Source organism: Nannospalax galili, unplaced genomic scaffold (assembly GCF_000622305.1).
Source record: "Nannospalax galili isolate Female #2095 unplaced genomic scaffold, S.galili_v1.0 scaffold713, whole genome shotgun sequence".
NCBI lineage: Eukaryota > Metazoa > Chordata > Mammalia > Rodentia > Spalacidae > Nannospalax > Nannospalax galili.
The window spans coordinates 1,656,962-1,676,359 of NW_008333780.1; the positions used below are offsets into that span (position 1 = coordinate 1,656,962).

General features: G+C 38.4%; 1 protein-coding gene across 9 annotated transcripts in view; it reads right to left on the reverse strand.

Annotated features, from left to right (window-relative positions):
- Osbpl9 (oxysterol binding protein like 9) overlaps positions 1–19,398 on the reverse strand; it is a 176,597-nt gene that overhangs the window by 36,682 nt on the left and 120,517 nt on the right. For 4 of the 9 annotated variants that reach the window (XM_008828455.2, XM_008828451.2, XM_008828453.2 and 1 more), the window contains 5 exons: positions 13,101–13,196; positions 11,394–11,441; positions 10,145–10,174; positions 8,673–8,723; positions 963–1,001 (listed from right to left, as the gene is read on the reverse strand). In XM_008828455.2, coding sequence (XP_008826677.1) covers positions 963–1,001; positions 8,673–8,720 — 87 coding nt within the window. In that variant the 5' untranslated portion in view covers positions 8,721–8,723; positions 10,145–10,174; positions 11,394–11,441; positions 13,101–13,196. Of the gene's footprint in view, positions 1–962; positions 1,002–8,672; positions 8,724–10,144; positions 10,175–11,393; positions 11,442–13,100; positions 13,197–18,077; positions 18,147–19,398 lie in introns of all 9 variants that reach the window. The other 5 variants (XM_008828452.2, XM_008828454.2, XM_008828448.2 and 2 more) reach the window with 4 other exon arrangements.

Genomic DNA, 19,398 nt, shown 5'->3' on the forward strand with positions numbered 1-19,398 from the left:
AAACACACTCCTGTCAACTATTGCTCTTTATTATATTTTCTGAGACAGGATCTACCTGATTTCACCCTACTCCCAATGCTATGGCTCTGAGTGTGCCACCATTTTTATGTGGGTTTTGGGAATCCAAATTCAAGTTCTCATGGTTGTGTGGCAACTACTTCACCAATGAGCCATCTCCCCAACTGCAAAACCATAAAGTATTACGCTCTTATGATCAGTTGGGAAATCTAGCCACAGCTATTTCTTCTTTATTTTTAATTAATTAATTAATTAATTAATTAATTAATTAATTAATTAATGTTTTGGTCTTTTTGAGACAGGGTCTCCTTGTAGCCCCAACTGTCCTGGAACGCACTATGTAGACCAGGCTGACCTTGAACTCAGAGATCCGCCTCCCGAGTGCTGGGACTAAAGGCGTGCACCACCACGCCCAGCTACTTTAAAAGCAAAAGGGTAAAAAGCTAAGGTGGAAGAGTAAGAAAACAGCTGTAAGTGAAAGAACTCACGTTACTTGTTCCAACGAGAATGCACTATAGCACAAAACTAATGACAACACAAATACAGGAGCATGTAAACACTTTTAAATAGGTTAAAGTACGTTTCAATATTGCAGACCCCTCCCTCTGTTTTCATCTAAGAAAAAAAGGTTTGATAAGAAAGCCAACACAGTAATGTCTTGTGAAAGCAAATTAAGGCATCAAGTTAACACATGCAGAGTGATTCAATCAGAACCAATTCAGAACAATTTTAAGATTATCATTTCCCTTCCAAGTGATTGTCCAAAGATGGCTGACTTTAGGAGCGCAAGGAAAATTGCAAGAGTTAAAAACAAAAAGCAGTGAGTAGGTGAAAATAGAGGAATTTGCGTTGAAAAATGAATCGAAATTCAGGCTTCTCCTGACATGACTGGTTATAATGCTCTGCAAGTGTAAAGGGAAACAAAACAGTCACATTAGACTTACTATAATTCCATCTGCGTGCTTCTCCGCGTTACTCTGGTCCTTAAGGAAAAACGTTCAAGATATTAACTTCATTTTTCATTTTCATTTAAATAATGCCTTGTGTACTTTTCCTAGTAAGCTCAACCTACTAGGTAAGTAATGGAGACAGAATATTACTTCTCTGGTTCCACTGAGATTTTCACTCCATTTATTCATTCTTAGATAAACAGAATTCTATTGCTGACAACTCAACAACCAACAGCAACGACATACTTATTTCTATACAGGCATTTAATTAAGTTCGCTGAGGAAATTTACTTCTACAATTTAGTTACAATAGTATCAACAACTAAAAGCAAACATACAAATTTAGGGATGAAGACCCTCAATATTTCTAAGTTTGACTTTTAGTAAATTATGCTACCCCTTACAATTACTGACCTTCGACTGCACGTTAAAGGTATGACAGTATGGGGTTTTTTTTTTTTTTTGAGACAGGGTCTCCCTGTAGCTCTAGCTGGCCAGGAACTTCCTATGCAGACCAGATTGGGGTTAATCTCAAGAGATTCACTTGTCTCTGCCTCTCAAGTGCTGGGATTAAAGATGTGTACCACCTCACCTGGTAATACTTTTTTTTTAATATAAAAATCACTTTATTGTAATTAACTCACAAAAGCATCACAGGGCTAGATTAAGGTGGCTACTCGAACAAACACCCTTGCCCAGACCAAACTCTGCATCTCAGTGAACTTCTCCAAAGTTAGAACAGGCCATTCTGAGTGGAGCTTCATGTAGGTTCTACACCTTCCACTTAGGTTTTGCACTGTCCACCACAAAAATGACAAATCTCTGGAAGTTAAGCCAGAAAAATGACAACCCTATTTCCTCCTTCCCAGGTCATGTGCCTTTTTCCTGCATTCCATCCTCCCTTATCTTCTAATATTACCCCTTTGTGGTTTCCTTTCAAAATATTACACTACATTTTACATGGAAATTTGTTTACACACACTTATATATACATTATAGGCTAAGAGGCACATATGAGAAAGAACTTTTTTTTCCTTCTGAGATTAGGTGATCTCACTTAATATTATACATTCTAATTCTGTGATTTTATTTTTCTTCAGAGCTGAGTAATAGTCATTTTATATATGTCTCAGATATTCATTATCCATCTGTTGATGGACATCTAGGTTGGTTCTATTTCCTTGCTATAGTAAATAGAGCAGCAATAAACACAGGTGTACAGCTAACTCTATGGCAGGGTGTGGAGCTCTCTAGGTGAAATTGCTGGGTCACATGGTAGTTCTTTTTTCAATGTTTGAGGAACTGCCAAACTTATTTCCATAATGGATATTACATCAATACTTTTCTAAACAGATGCTCTCAGTTTTGTTTCAGTAAATTTAATAGCTGCATCCATGGAACAATGACATAATAGCGAGTACTTACTACCTGGTATTTTATAATAGCAAGTACTTACTACCTGGTATTTTATGTATATTAATTCACTTATTCCATCAATAACTCTATAGCACAGGTAATACTTTTTAAATGTTTATTGTATTTTTATATTTATGTGTGTAAGTGTATTGCCTGCATGTATGTAAGTTCACTCATGTTACGCAATTCGTAAGAAGGTCAGAAGAGGGCGTCAGATCCCCTGGAACTAGTTACAGTTGTTAGTTGCCATACAGGTGCTGGGAACCGAACCCAGGTCCTCTGTAAGAGCAGCCAGTGCTCTTAACTGCTGAATAATCTCCCTAGCCTCAGGTTTTTTTTGTTTTGTTTTGTTTTTCTTTTTGTCTTTTTTGAGACAGGAACTCCCTGAAGCCCCTGCTTTTTTGGGAATCACTCTGTAGACCAGGCTGGCCTTGAACTCACAGAGATCTCCTTGGTCTGCCTCCCAAGTGCTGGAATTAAGGCCATGTGGCACCACACCCAGGCCCAGTATTTTGTTTTAGGCAGGCTCTCATGTATCACAGTCCAGACTCAAATACTCTATGTGACCCTGAACTCTTGATCTTCCTGCCTCCACCTCCCAAGCGGTGGGATTACAGGCTTATGCCACCACACCTGATTTATGTGATGCTGGAGATGGAATCTAGGGCATTGTATATGGTAGGCAAAGTATTCTACCAACTGAGCTGTCCTTAGCCCCGTAGGTAGTATAATTGTCACCACTGGACAGATGAGAAAACTGAGACAGAAAGGGAGTCAAGATTCCAATACAGGCAGTCTCATTGCAGAATTCATGCTTTTAACTAATAAGCTATTCTTCACCTGGGCTCACCAAAGTTGTGCCTCAAGAAGAAAAAGGTGATGGAAAGTTGGTGACACAAACTCCTTCCTGTAACTACATGTGAAGAACTTTAACTCATCTTGTGTACCCTGGACTCTTCCATCCTTCTAACAGGCTCTGTGGCCAACATGGGTGTGAACATGAAGAATAAACAGTCTTTTGGGGCTGTCTCATGCTGAGAGATGGGTAGGAATTTTCTGGAGTACCATCTAGTAGGCCATCAAAGATCTGGGGGAGAAAGCAAGTACTGAGAGAAATCTGAGGAAGCAAAAAAGAAAAAAAATCTTTTAAAATGTTCAAATTAAAGACCACAGTATCATTAGTGTACTTTTAGAACACTTCAACATAAGAAACCACCTTTCGTGCTGGGTGTGGTGGTGCACGCCTTTAATCCCAGCATTGTGAGTTCAAGGCCAGCCTGGCATCTATAGTGAATCCAGGCCAGATGTGGCTTCAGGGAGACCCTGTCTCAAAAAGACAAAAAAAAAAAAAGAAAAAAGAAAACTACCTTTCTTGGGTTTCTTCAGTTCATTCATGTGAACTGACTACTTCTTCAGAGTTTTTATGAGGATTAAATGAAAAACACAGAAAAGTATTTAAGAAAGTTAGATATAAAAACCTACGAGGCGGGAGAGATGGCTCAGCGGTTAAGAACACTAGTTGTTCTTGCAGAAGACCCGGGTTTGAGTCCCAGCGCCCACATGGCAGCTGACAACTGTCCGTAACTCCAGTCCCAGAGAATCTGACAGCCTCTTCTGACCTCCATGGGCATTGCACAACACGGGTGTACTTACCTACATGCAGGCAATACACGCAAACACATAAAATAAATAAAAATGAAGAACTTACTTTTTTTAAAATAAAGGGAATGAATGCAATCTTTGCTTCACTCAAGCACACACTATAAATGCATTACCAAAATGAAGGCATCAGGATTCAGAACAGGACACAGAAACAGCTGCATTTGCCTTTTCTACTAGACACTTGGGGAAAATTCCAAAAAAAAAAAAAAGTGATGCAAAGAGAACCCAGGTATAAAGAGCACTGTGACAGACATCACTGATTCCTAATCTTGCTCTCTTTTTAAGAACAATGAGTATGAGTGTCTTGCCTGCATGTCTGTAAGTGCACCCATGCCGTACAACACTCGCAAAGATCAGAAGAGGGCATCAGATCCCCCGGAACTAGAGTTAACAGATGGTTGTGAGCTGCCAGGTGGGTGCTGGGACTTGAACCCGGGTCCTCTGCAAGAGTTAACTGCTGAGCCATCTTTCCAGCCCCATAAAATGTTTAAAGTTTTAAACTCGGTCCTATCTGGATGCTTTCAAGATTCAGTAGAAACCAATCTTTGGTAACTGTTTTAAACATAATGGCCAAATTATAGCTCAAATACTTATCTAATATTATACAATTCTAGGAATCTATACATAAAAGTTTCAATCAGGAATAATTTGAAGATTTGAGGTAAAACTCTGGCCTCCACACATGCCTGTATAGATGAATACGCACACACACACACACACACACACACACACACACACACACACAAAAAAAGAGTTGTAAGAATGATCATCACACACAGCAGACTTGACTAAATTAAAGTCAGAAGCTGAGAAAATAGCTTAGTAGATAAAGTGCTTGCCACACAAGCCTGAGGGCCAAGGTTTGGATATTCAACATTCACATAAATGCGGGGTGAGTGTGGTGGCCAACCCCTAATTCCAGTGCCTGGAAGGTAACAAGACAGGATCCTGGAGCAAAGTGGCTAGCAAGACTAGCTATGATGGCGGACTCTGTGTTCAACTGAGAGAAACAGAGGACTCCTGACATCCTGTGAGCCTCTCTATATAAGCACGTATTTGTGAACATGCATACACACAAACGTGCACATCACACACATATGCAAAAAAAAAGTTGTAGAAGGGCTAAGAATGTAACTAAAAGGCAGAGTGCTTGCTTTCCATATACAAGGCCCTAAATTTGACCCTAACATGGAAGTGGGGGATGAAAATGCTAAATCATGCACTCATTAAGCACGGTGCTTTAGAAAAACATTGTTAGTTCAATTAGTTCTCAGAATCCTATTATGTGGCAGGCACTAAAGTTACAATAGTCTTATGGATTGAATGTGTCCTCCAAAACTACTACATTGAAGCTCTCCTATTCAAGTACTAATGAGGCCCAAGCCTGCTTAGTTTACAAAATCAGGTACATTCAGAGTGGTATACTATAGACTCTATGTTGAAACTCTAATAGCCAAAGGGGATAAAGGACCTCCCAGGAAGTAATCAAAGGTCATAAAGGTGGGGTCCTGACTCTATAGGGTTAGCCAACTTAGAAGAGACATCAGACGATCTTTCTCTCTACACACACACACACACACACACACACACACACACACACACCACAGAAAGGCTATGAGCGAACACAAAAAGAAGGCTATCCCTCTAAGCCAAAAAGGGTTCCTCATCAGAGACTGAAAAGACTAGGTACAGTCTTTAAATCTCAGGCACTCAGCACCCAGAACTACAGGAAAACAGATTTCTGTTCAACTATCTAGTTTATGCTATTTTGTTACAGCAGTCTAAGCCAAGTAATACAAGTGGTAAGTCACCCATACAGAGATACTAGACCCTCATATAAAGAGATAATGAATGTGTAAATAAACACATGTACATTAGGCAGAAATAAAAGATCATGAAGAAAAAGAAACTTGTCATAGTCAGAGATTATTTTAGATAGTCTAGACATCTCATGTGGCAGAAATTTGAAGTGAAGCTGAGAGACTGTCCAGGTGGAAATGTGTGACTGGTACAACCCGAGCGGAAGCAAAAGCAAGTGAAAAGTTTGTCCCTAAAGCTGAAAGGAAAGCTTGCCTTGTCCGAGGAAAACACCTAAAGCAAACAGGCCAATGTTGTTGAAAGGAAAGAGTAGCGATGGTTCAAACAGTACTTGTTATAAGGCGTTTAGGCTCCATTCCAAGTACAACTGGACAGCAAGAGAAAGATTTGAGCAGGCAACTGATACGGTGTGACTTACACTGAAATTAGGGTTAAACATACAGTTCATACAGGGCGCAAATATATTTTGAGAGTTGTATTTATATAGACAAAGGCCTTAACACAAAACCTCCTTCTGGAATCAAGTAGAGAGCCAACTATTACTTGACTTTAGCAGTATTATTCATTCACTCTAAAAGACCTTGAACAGCACAGCAATTTTTTTTGTTTTTTAATTTCTTTTGAGACAGGATCTCCCTATATCCCTGGCTGGCCTGGAACTCACTATGAAAAACCAGACTGGTCTTAGACTCAAGAGATCCGCCTGCCTCTGCCCGCTGTGCGCTAGGATTAAAGGCGTGCGCCACCATGCCCAGCCTCAAACACATTCCTGATGAGGGCTAGAATGTGGTTAAATGGGTAAAGGTACTTGCTACCAAGCCTGATGACCTGAGTTTGAGTTTCTGAGAGCCATACAATGGAAGACTGAATGGAAGGAGAATCAACTCCCACAAGCTGTCCTCTGACCTCTACCTACACATGTACCCGCACACAAACACACATAAAATAAATAGGATTTTTTTTTTAATTTCTTGATGCATGGTTAAAAAAAAAAAAAAAAAGACCTACTGAGCCAGTAAAAGGCTACATAAAAGTCAAGCCATCTAAAGTTCTGAATGATTTTCAGGGATAACCCAAACTGGTCTACAAATATATAAATTATGAGCTCTTACTTTCTCCGTCATCACAGATGCGGTTATAGTTTACTAGTGAGCTGTATACACTCCCCCTCCCCCACCCCCATGCACACTCTAGGCAAGTAAAGGTGCTTTGTATTCACCCATGTAGTTTCAGACCCAAGAAAAACTAAACCAAAAACTTTACCATGAATTTCATGCCTCCAACGTACTTTCCCTTCTTAGTTTTAACATACATTTTGGGGGCTGAAGAGATGGCTTAGCAGTTAGGAGTACTGGCTGCTCTTGCAGAGGACTCAGGTTCAGTTCCCAGCACCCATATGGCAGCTAACAATCATCTGTAACTCCAGTTCCTAGAGAACAGACACCCTCTTCTGACCTCTGCAGGCATTGCACAACATGGGTGCATTTATATACATGCAGGCAATACACTCATACACATAAAATAAAAATAATAAAATATTTTTTTTAATGTTTTTGGTCTTTATGAGACAGGGTTCTCCATGTAGCCCCAGTGGGCCTAGAACTCACTATGTAGACCAGGCTGGCCTAGAACTCACAGATCGGCCTGCCTCTGCCTCCCAAGTGCTGGGATTAAAGGCATGCACCACCATGCCTGGCTTAAAATATTTTGAAAAGATTAGACATATATGTAGGAAATCAAGCACAGTGGTCAGGAATATCTAGAAAGTGAATATAAGTCTTGAGTTCTGACACATTAAATATACCAACAATTGAGACTGGCTTCAAAATAAAATTCACTCTTCAACTTACAAGTTAATGATTGTCCTAAACTACTATGTCACCAATAATGCTAGGCAGAGAGAGAGAGAGAGAGAGAGAGAGAGAGAGAGAGAGAGAGAGAATATATTTGTAACTTGGTAAACAAAGATGTATGAGTAAAACTGACCACTAATTTTCAAACCTGCCTGCTAAGCTAGTCCCTTCTTTTCTAGCCACCACTAGCTAGAGACAGAGATGGACAGATAACAAGTAAAAATAGTGGAGGGGGGAGGAGGATTTTTAATTTTGTTGTTGTTATTTTGTTTTGAGACTGGGTCTCCCTATAGCCCTGTCTGGCCTAGAACCCATTATGTAGACTAGTCTGGCCTTGAACTCACAGAGATCTCTACCTGCCTCTGGAGGAGGGCTTTTAAACAAACAAACAAACAAAAAATCAGAAAAGCAGATAATATACATGAATATTTTAACTCAAAATAATTCTAAATGTATTTTGTTCCCTAAGTAACAATAACTAATGAGTGGTTCAACTAATATAGTTCAGAATCCAAAAATGCTGTATCAAACACAAATTTCAAAAGTATACCTATTACACTCTTCACTGCAGATAAGAAAAATAACTGCCAAAACTTAATTCCTTTATTGTCTAAGGAAAGAAAGTTTGTAAAGGACTTTGCAAAACAGCCCTGTCCCATGAGTCATAGTCCCTTCTTTTCTAGCCACCATCAGAAACAGGCACATGTATGTGAGATTACATCCAAACACAATAGTTGTTCAACAGCATTAAGAGTCCCGCAATTCCCCCAACACCCCTATGGTGGCTATCAACCATCTGTAACTCCAGTTGCTGGGGATCAAATGCCCTAAAGAGTCCCACAATTCAGTTTATTGTTGAAAGGTAATGTTTCAGAACTGAGTTTTATGTCTATTAAAGAAAAATATCATTTTAATTTTTAAAATTATAAACTGTTGAAGATAATAATGTACTTACTTTAGCAATCTGCAGCAACACAATGCAGTGTTTAATTGATTCTACCATGCTCTATAAAAACAAAACACTGATTTGAGGATCTTGCTGCAAATAAAATAGTTATAGGATATTAACATGTAAAATATAAAAATCAGTTCAAACATGCAAGGGAGAAAAGACTACATAACAAATAAATACCCTCTTCTGGGTATCTGGCTGAGTTCTAATTTGTTGATGTCACAAGAAGTTATTCACTGGCAATTCCACCATTTGTTAAGGAACGGCAAAAATACTGTTTTAACTGAATGATAGTTTTCCCTGAGTCTGGTCAGTCTTCAATTCTTTAGATCAACGGCAACAAGCCCAAGCCAATGTCAATTCCTGAAGTGTGATGCAGGACTTGTGAATGCAGGGCAAAGGGTCCTATCAGAAGACTGATGAGTCTGAAGTGTTATTTGGCCTATTTCAAAAATACTTCTGTCAAGATACAAATCTCATTAGTAGTCTATTAGGTAATTTAGAAAGCAGTGTGTTAAAAAACTTGAATCTCACTATTTTATGTATAGGTTGAGTATCCTTAATTCAAAGAGCTCCAAAATCCTGACTTCATGTGCAGTCTTCAGACTATGTGGTTAAGGTATTTAAGAAACATAAATGAATCTCATGTTCAGACTTGAGCCCCCACCTCAAGATACATTATGCATGTGCCAAGATACATTCCAAAATCTAAAAACACCAAAATTAGAAATAACATCTGATTCTAAGCATTTCAGATACAGGACACCAATGACTTCCCCTTCTTTCCTCCCCTTTCCCCTCCCCACCCTGTTTCCCCTTTCTCCCCTTTTCCCCCTTCCCTTCCCCGTTCCCTTCTTTTCTGTCCCCTCCCCTCCCCTCCCTTCCTTCCTTCTTTTTGAGACAGGGACTCATACATCATATAGCCCAGGCTGGCCTGGAGCTCACTATGCAGCTAAGGTTGGGGCCTTGAACTCCTAATCCTTCTGTCTCTACCTTCCCAGTGCTGGGATTACATGTTATGTGCCTAACTCAACCTATACTTACACACAGAGGCCACCTTTTATATAAAGATATCGGACAAACAAAACCATAAATAAATAAAATGGTACACGGAGTCAATTTCTACTATAGGGTATAAAAGTTCCTTTGGATAATGATATAATTCTCAAATACCCTCATAAGAATTCATAAAAACAAAGTAATCAGATGTTCTTATTTATAGCAGCAGCTTAAAACAGAAACATTTAGAGGTGGGTGTGGTGGCCCACATCTTTAATCTTAGCACTTGGGAGGAAGAGGCAGGGGGGTGTTTGCGGAATACAGGTCAGCTTCAAGATACAGGTCAGCCTGGTCTACATAGCAATTTCCAGGTCAGCTGGGGCTACAAAAGACCCTGTCTCAAAAAACCAAACCGAACCAAAAGAAACATTTAAAAGCAGTTTCTAATGTGAAGTTGGAATTTACATATAACTTACATTTGTTGTGTCTTTGAGAGTTTCAACTTTCTGTGAAAAATAAATTTTAAATACAAATAATGAGAATCACAAACAGATACTGCTGTTTTTAGTGGTTATTCACTTTAAGAGTTTTCCAGAATAAATTCCTTATTCTAAGTCCGTGCAATCAAGTTAGGCAGGAAATACATTATTTTTTAATCTAAGTCAAATAAATTTTAAGCTTACAGATATTTTTATCATACTCTCTTAAAATTCATGCAATTCCAGATTTGTAAGAAAACAGAAAACATTTCCATTCCTTTGAAAACAGATTTTATCTTTCTTACAGACTGCATAAAGTGACTTAATCTGCCTTTTTTCAAAAATTGTCTTTCCTAAATTGTTTTTAAAATGTTCTAAAACTAAATTTCAAAACTAAAAATTAATGGAAGGTGATTTGGAACATAAATTACTACTATCAGTAAGTTAACAGAGCAAAATGTAAGGCTACTGCCAACAGGAAGGCAAAAACAACAAGAAAAATGCCACATCAGGAAATCTAGCCAAGAAGGGAAGCCTTCATTAGGAAAGAGAAAAGAACACGCCAGCCATGAGGTGCATGTCAGAAATCCAAGGGAGAACCACCCAAACCAGCAGAACTCTGTGTCCTCACACACCACTTCTCTACTTTAAATTTCTCCTTTGGTTTATTTATATCTGAAGTAACCACATGGAAATTTGATAACCAACTCCCTACCTTCAACACATTATATATAAGAAAAGAACTCAATTCTAGACATGTAGTACTTGCACAAACAGAATTATATTAAAATTTGCATGAAATTCAGAAAAGTTCACTTGCAGTTCATATTAAGATAGTACTGTTAATAATAGATCAATAATACTATTTTTGGTGGCTTTTTGAGGGGGGGGTCTTTTTGAGACAGGGTCTCCCTGTAGCCTCAACTGGCTCAGAGCTCAATTATGTAGACCAGGCTGGCCTTGAACTCACAGTGATCTGCCTGCCTCTGCCTCCCCTGTGCTGGGACTAAAGGCATGCACCACTACGCCTGGCACATTTTTGGTGTTTTAACTTTTGTTTTACATAGTATCTTGCTATGTACCCCAGGCTGGTCATTAACTTCCAAGTTCTGGGATTATAGGTGTGCCTTACTTACTCTGGCTTCAACAATATTGCTATAATTGAAATACTGGGGTACTTCCATGATTTTTCTTAAAGGTTTTCAATTTTAAAATTTTAAGTTAAAATTACAGTTACAGAAGTTACCTTTCTCTGTTCATCATCTTTACAGTTTTGAAGTTTGTCATCAAAAAGCTAGAAGATATGAAAAAAATGATTTTAATTAAGCTACTTTACTGTATGAGGTACATTTACTAAATAGAGAAGTAAACCGTAGTTTCTTAAATATTTCTTCTATGGGTGATTTATATGCATTTTCAAGGCAGCAAAAATATTTTTCAAGGTAATATATTAAGTCACATTGCATTATATGAATGACTGGGAACTGTCAAAATCAAAAATGCTAAGGTAGAATTAGAGCCAAAGGAAAATGTGACTTTTGGGTGCTTGCAGAGCACACGCAGGTAGAAGCCAGGGAGGACAGACATCCAGTGTCCGCCTTTATCATTCTCCACTTTTATTTTGTAGGACTGGAACTCTTTGTTTATATATTTTATTTATTATTTTATTTTGTGCCTGTATGTAGGTAGATGCGCCCATGTCATGCATCAGGAGATCAGAAGAGGGCAATGGATCCGTTGCAACTGTAGTTAAGGACGACTGTTAGCTGCCACGTTGGTGCTGGGGACTGGACCTGGATCCTCTGTAAAAGCAACCAGCGCTCTTAACCGCTGAGCCATCTCTCCAGCCCCAAGAGTGGAACTCTTCTTGAACCTGAAGCTTGAAGTTTTGGGGTAGGCTGGCTGGCCAGCCAGTTATCAGGATCTGCCCACCTGCATCCTGCAATGTTGGGGTTTATAGCCATGTGTGGCAATGCTGGGGTTTTTACATGAGTGCTGAACATTTGAACTCAGGGTGCTTTGCTTTTTCAGCACGCCCTCTTACTGAGTCATCTCTCCAAAAACATTTTTGTGACTTTAAATTTTTGTTTTTGTTTTTTTGAGACAGGGTCTCCCTGTAGCCCCAGCTGTCCTGGAGCTCACTATGTAGACCAGGCTGGCCTTGAACTCACAGAGATCCGCCTGCCTCTGCCTCCCAAGTGCTGGGACTACAGGCGTGCACCACCACACCCGGCTAATTTTTTTTATTTTTATTTTCTGATGTGTGGAGTGTGTGCGTGTGTGTGCCATACAGATGCCTGAGACAGGCTGGCCATCTTCTTTTGTTCCTCTAACCTTAATTTTTGAGACAGGGTCTCTCAATGAACCTGGAGTTCACCCATTTAGATGGCCAGCAAGCTCTGGATCCACTTGTCTCACCAACTTGCCCAAGTGCTGAAGTTGCAGGCAACACAATGCTGACCACAGCTTTTATGTGGGTGATGGAGATTCAAATTCAGAGCCTTAGGATCACCCAGCAAGCAATTTATCAATAAGCCATCTCTCCCATCCCTTGATAGGCATTTTGTTTGTTTTAGAGACAAGGTCTCACTTTGTAGCTCAGGCTACCCTGGAATTATATAGTCCAGGTTAGCCTTGAACTCTTGGAGATCTTCCTGCTTCAGTCTGAGGGGCTGGAATTACAGATACGGCCACAGTGGAGTTTTAGTAATTTAAAATATCAAATTAAACCCAAAGAAGTTTTTTTTTCCCTTTATCAGCTAACTTAATCGACATTTCTTTTTCTTACTAGCACCTGTGCTTTTTAAATCAATTTCAAAGTCAAAATGCAGTCCTTCCCAAAAGATTTAAAGGAAGAAAAATAACAAACCAAGGTCTTAAGTAACTTTCTCCAAGTCCAGCTCAGTGATGTTTATTACTCTATTATCAATACAACATGTAACTAATATCATACCTTTAATTGTTCTATCAAGATTTGTAGGTAAGCGTCAGCCTCTGTAAGTTTCTTATCAAAGTCTTGGACACTAGGCACAAATCCTGAATCCAAACCCTAGAGAAAAAGAAAGTTCGCAATAAATCTAGTGGTAACCAAGCAATGTTTAATAGTATAAAACCCACTTCATTCTTCACAAATGCATATATTTCAATTTTCAAAACAGAAACAGTATAGTTACACAAGTAGGTTTACAAAAATTAAATTCTCCAAGAAAAACGGTGTGTTAATTTCCCTCATCAGCCTCCAGCATGCTCATCAAGTATATGTACTGCTGTTCAAAGGAGATGGTTTCCTGTCCTTCAGAACCATTTTCCACAAACTCCTCATAATTGGCTCCCACTCACCACCAGAACCACAGTGATTCAGCTAAAGGATTATAAAAACATCCTAGATTATCTGATTTTTCTTCCAGTTCATTCTGTTGTTCCCAGAATCTTAACTTCATATTCCTAATGGTTAGTTCTCCCATTCCTTAATCTACTCCATCAGCTCTGAAGTTTTCCACTCCCTTCCCTTATTAAGGAGAAATTAAAAAAGAAAGCCAAATACAGCAGTATACACTTGCAATCTCAGCACTAGGAAAGCTGAGGCAGGAGGAAGAGAACTGTAAAGTCACAACTAGCCTGGGTTCCACAGAGAGAAAAACTAAACACCCTCACCTCTTCAAACATAGCCCACTTCAAGTGAAACTGACAGTTCTCACCTAATCAAGTTCCCTACTCACTCTCATCCTTGGCATGAACACTATACTCTAGGCATGGTATAAATGTTTATTTATTTAGAAGACCCATTTATTTCTTGGTTTAAGAGCCTAGCAATGGCATAGCCTACTTTTGGTACAACTATATCTTAAGTTGCAAGAAAACATAAATGTTCTTTTTAACTTTACTCAGAAGAAATCAACTTCTTAATTATCTGACTAAAAGAAGCCAATCCTTGATGTAAAAGATCAAACAGCTGGAAAAAACTAAACTCCCAGCCTGCAGTATTAGCCCACACGGCCAGTTGTCATGAGGAACTACTGTCAGAATTCTAACCCAACCACAAAGTGTACTAAGTAGGACAATAGATGGGAGAGTTCACCATACCCACTTCCAACTTAGCCTTTTCCCATCTTGCACACCTTTGGCCCAAGCACACTGCTTGCTCTCATGTTCTCCATTTTAGTAAACTGACACTGAAGTTTCTTAACTATTAGAGCAATACCTCACCTTGGCATATATAATAACACTTCATCATTGTTAAAGCATGTTACAACCCAATCTCAAAACACCAAATGGAGATGGAACAACCATTGGCTGGCAGACCTAGTCTCTAGCTTGTATTTAGCGAAAGTACTGTCTCCTAAACTCTCCTGTTACTAATGCAGCAACCACTACATCTACTGAAAATACTACCACAATTACTATTATCACTGCTGTTCTCAAACCAAAACTGAAATTTTGAAACAAAATATTACAAATATTCCAGCCTGTTATGACCACGGGAAAAGTCAATTTAACTTGTAATTATTTCCTTCTTCAAATTTAAAGGTGACAGAGCTTGCCTTATTTTTTCACATGCATGCAAAGAGAATGCCTGGAAAAAAAAAAAATCCCTTCCCAATAGGTGTTACTGTATATAAAAACAACTTCTAAAGCCTGGCGTGGTGGTGCATGCCTTTAATCCCAGCACTCAGGAGGCAGAGGCAGGGGGATCTCTGTGAGTTCAAGGCCAGCTTGATCTACATAATGAGTTCCAGACCAGCTGGGGCTACAGGGAGACCCTGTCTCAAAAACTTAAAAAAAAAAAAAAAAAAAAAAGTCTAAGAAAAATATAAGATGTAACATAATCCAGATTTTAATAAAATTACGGTTAATGTCTTCATTTTTAAAGATATCCCAGACAACGTCCTACTAGAGATATTTGATAAGCAGAGTAGAAAATAGTAAATATGTCACATTTCATAGACAATACAGAAAGAGGGACAAGTTCTTCTGATGCTACTACACCACAGGAAAATAGAAAGGATACTTGTTTTGTTTGTTTCAGAATAGTAGAGCATAATTACCAATGATTTAACTATCAAGACTAAGTTAAAATCAGTTAAATACACTGTTCTTACTAAAAACAAATTGAATTTAAGCTTCTTCAAATCGAACTCCACTTAAATTATTCTTCAGAAATAACCCGATGTTGCTGGAATCTATATGCCTCACTTGGCTCTCCTTTCACGTTTCCCTCTGGGTAGTTTTCCACAACATTCCTTCACCTTCAGAGCAAACTCCAGACTTCATAAACATCCACAAAGATCTTATTAATCATATTTCTTTATAGAATCCTTATGGGGAAGTTTCTATTGACAGTCACCAGTCTAAAATCCCAGATCTGGCCTGACAATCCTCATACAATAATCCAAAATTGCAGGTGTGTTTAAAAAGGAATTCTAGAGTTAACTCAGCTACAACCAATAAAATAAGATATACAAATGTATCAGTAGCATGGAGGAGCAGGTGATGTAATTAAACTTTTATCAAATCTACTAAGAATGTACAAGTTTCACTACTGCCAGCTACTCCAACTTCCCACTCACAGACAATGTATGTGATGTCTTTGCTTATTTCATGAAATGATAGACTATTTTATAAAAACTGTCAGGGCTGGAGACATGGCTTAGCAGTTAAGGGCACTTACTGAGCAGGTTCAGTTCCCAGCACCCACATTCTGGCTCACAACTGCCTGAAACTCCAGTTCCTGGGGATCCAATGCCCTCTTCTGGCCTTCACTGGCACTTGCATGCATGTGATGCACGTGAACACTCTCTCCTCTCTCTCTCTCTCTCTCTCTCTCTCTCTCTCTCTCTCTCTCTCTCTCTCTCTCAGACACACATATTCACACACACACATAAAAATATTCTAACAACTGTCTTGAAGTATTACAGATCTGTCCCTCTTTCCATTCAACATTTAGAGTGGTAAAGCACTACTGATTCATATTAGTCCTTTTTAATCGAGTTTTTAAAAAGTATTTTATTATTTTTAATTTATGTATATGAGTGTATTACCTGCGTGTATGTGAGTGCCCCTGTGTCGTGCAATGCCACAGAGGTCAGAAGAGGGTGTCCGATTCCCCTGGAACTGGAGTTAAGGACGGTTTGTAGCTGCCATGTGGGTACTGGGAATCGAACCCAGGTCCTCTGCAAGAGCAGTCAGTGCTCTTAACTGCTGAGCCATCTCTCCAGCCCCTTGAGTTTTTTTAATCTTCCACTACTCTGCACTTGCCCTATCCAACACTGAGCATATCTGTTTATGATACTTATTACTTTGAAGGATGGTATAGAGGGCAGGACTGCCATTCACTCATCAGCACCTGCAGTGCAATCTCAGTGTTAGATGAGCACATGTACACTGGCTGAACAAGTGTCAACGACTGCGCCCCATGCTCCTCCTGCATTTCTCTTCAGTTTCTCTTTCCGTTCCCGGCTCCCTCGTTCCTTTCTTCTCTTGCCCATGTCCCCCAGCAGTAGCTGAAGTGACTATCTTGCATTACTGGCAATCGGGACCAAAGAGGTTGCTGCTCCCTAGTTACTATACTGATGTACTACCATTCTGTTATTTTACAGTTTGTATAGAATTCTTTTTACATTTTAACTAAACTAGGCCTTGGTGGTGCAGCCAATAATCTCAGTACTCAGAACGAGAATCAAGAGTTCGGGCCAGTCAGACTCTCAAAAAACACAAAAACAAAATTTAAGATGTTTAAACAGCAGCTACAGAGAAACAAAAATGGTCTGAGATACAGCAAAGAAAATAAAATATAACAAAATCTTAGAAATTAAATTCAATTTAACCATAAAGATTAGAAATCTATGTTTTTAAAAAGTTATGGGGCAGATAATGATAAAAACAGAAATCTCTAGTTTTCAAGGATATTATTGTGCTAACAAAGCAAGCTAAAGTAGACACAGAAAATTAGAAAAACACATGCTTCTCCATCAGCTGGAAACTATTCAGTATAGTAGAGAGAAAGAAAAAAAGAAAAAGAAATTGGGCCCATTTTTTTCACTTAAAAAAAAATATACTATACTGCCTCAAAGATATATCAGCACTTCCTGCTCTTTTTAATACACAGGACCAGTCTGATCTTCTTGGAAGACACCTAAAAGCTAACTTGTCAGCAAAATTAAATCAGTTCCTATTAATGATTTTAGTTGAGACACTAAACTTATACTTAACACATAACAGAATGTTTCACCCCCAATAAAAAGTACTGCACGGTTAGTCCTCCAAGCTCTCTAAAGAACATGCTTTGGAGACACTCCCTATTAAGACAATATAGGAAACAACTTTTGAGACAGACAGTAAAAGCCTTTAAGGTAATTCCTGCAGAGAGTGGAGAAGGTAAAAGTGGCCAGTTTATGGTCTTCTTGAGACCAAAATAGTAATTAAGAAATTGATGGGTAGTTATTTTAAGGAACCGAGAAAAACAGAACAGGCAGGCTGAACACTGTGAAAGAACTTGACAAATGGGTTATTTTCCAAACAAATCTTATTTCTTAGTGAAAACTTAAAGGAGTTTATTATATGCAGTACCTTTTTCTCAAACAGAACATAAAACGAATAAAATGTATATAATAAAAAATATGTTGCAAAAAGAGAATAGGAGGCCAGGTGTGGAGGCACAGGCCTATAGCCCAGCATTTGGGAAGTAGAGGGAGGAGAATCAGAAGTTTGAGGTCAGCCTGAGCTATACTAAACCCTGCCTCAAAATAAAGTTTTTAAAGGAAAACATTAGAAATAAATTATTTATGTAAGTCTTCATAGAAAGTCCAAAATAATAATAAGTTATTAGCAATAGAATACTAAAAGGGAAAACAGCTTAAAATTTTAACCAAAGAAAACGCATCTAAATGAAAAGTAAATAAGTATAGGGCATACTTACAATTGAATCACTTACAATTGTTTTTGAAAATTCAAGAACTGGAGAGATACCAGAAGACTGGAAAAAAGCAAGTGTAGTACTGATCTTCCAAAAAGGTGGAAAGAGAGAATAGAAAATTACCATGCTGTGAATCTGACATCAATAATCGATAAAGGAATAGTAAGAGAAAATCTGTAACTAGATAGAGAAAAAGTAAGGACATGAGCAAGTGACAAGTTAAAAATAAAACATTACACCAAACTTACTGGTTCTTCTGTTACTTAGAAAATTAAGTTATCAAATTAAGTTTTTAGGGAAATGACACCATTTTATCTTCCTATCAGATAATTAAAAGTTTATTTAATAATGAAAAAGTATAATAAAGAAACAAGAACCTAATAATTTTCATGTACCCATGAGTTTATGTGAGGCATACTTTATGGTATCTTTGGACACCCAAGCATTTTGAGGCATTTATAATCCCTGTGGTTCATCGACTTCAGCTAAAACAAGAACAGGACTTGGAACTACCGAGGAGTCCTTGAGGCTGAGAATGTCTGTGTATTTTTAGCTCTAAAGATTTAATGCTCAGCCAGGCATAGTGGCACACACCTTTAATCCCAGCACTCAGGAGGCAGAGGCAGGTGGATCTCTGTGGGTTCCAGATCAGCTGGGGCTACAGGGAGAACCTGTCTCAAAAAGACCAATAAATAAATAAATGAATGAATAAATAAATAATAAATAAAACAAATAAATAAAAATAAAAAAATTTAAAAAAAGATTTAATGCTCAACTATCAATTCATTTGGAGTAAAGGTCATCAATTTTTCAATAACCATACACTTGAGCCTAGAAACAAACTTTTTGCTCTACTGTACCTTTCGGTAGGCATTTCCCATTATGATCTATGTATGACTTCAAATTATGCTCTTGATTATCAACATAGTAGCTATCAGTTTCTTACCAGAAACTCCTAGGTACCCCAAGAATGTCATAAAAGGTAAGGTCTTTTGCCATAGTTCTAAGTGATCAGCACTAACTCTATGGATTCACCATGGATAAATAAGAAGTATTACTTTTTTTTCAGAGTACTAGATATAGTGCACTCTGTTATATGCTGTTCTCTCTCATTTCACCATTACAACTTTATAAATAGTTAGGCATGACTTATGTCTGTAATCCCAGCACTTGAGAGGCTGAGACAGGAGGATTGCCAAAAGTTGAAGTCCAGACCTGGTCTGTACAACAACGTGAGACACTGAAAGACAAAAAAAAAGAAAGAAAGAAAAAGAAAGAAAGAAAGAAAGAGAGAGAGAGAGAGAGGAAGGAAGGAAGGAAGGAAGGAAGGAAGGAAGGA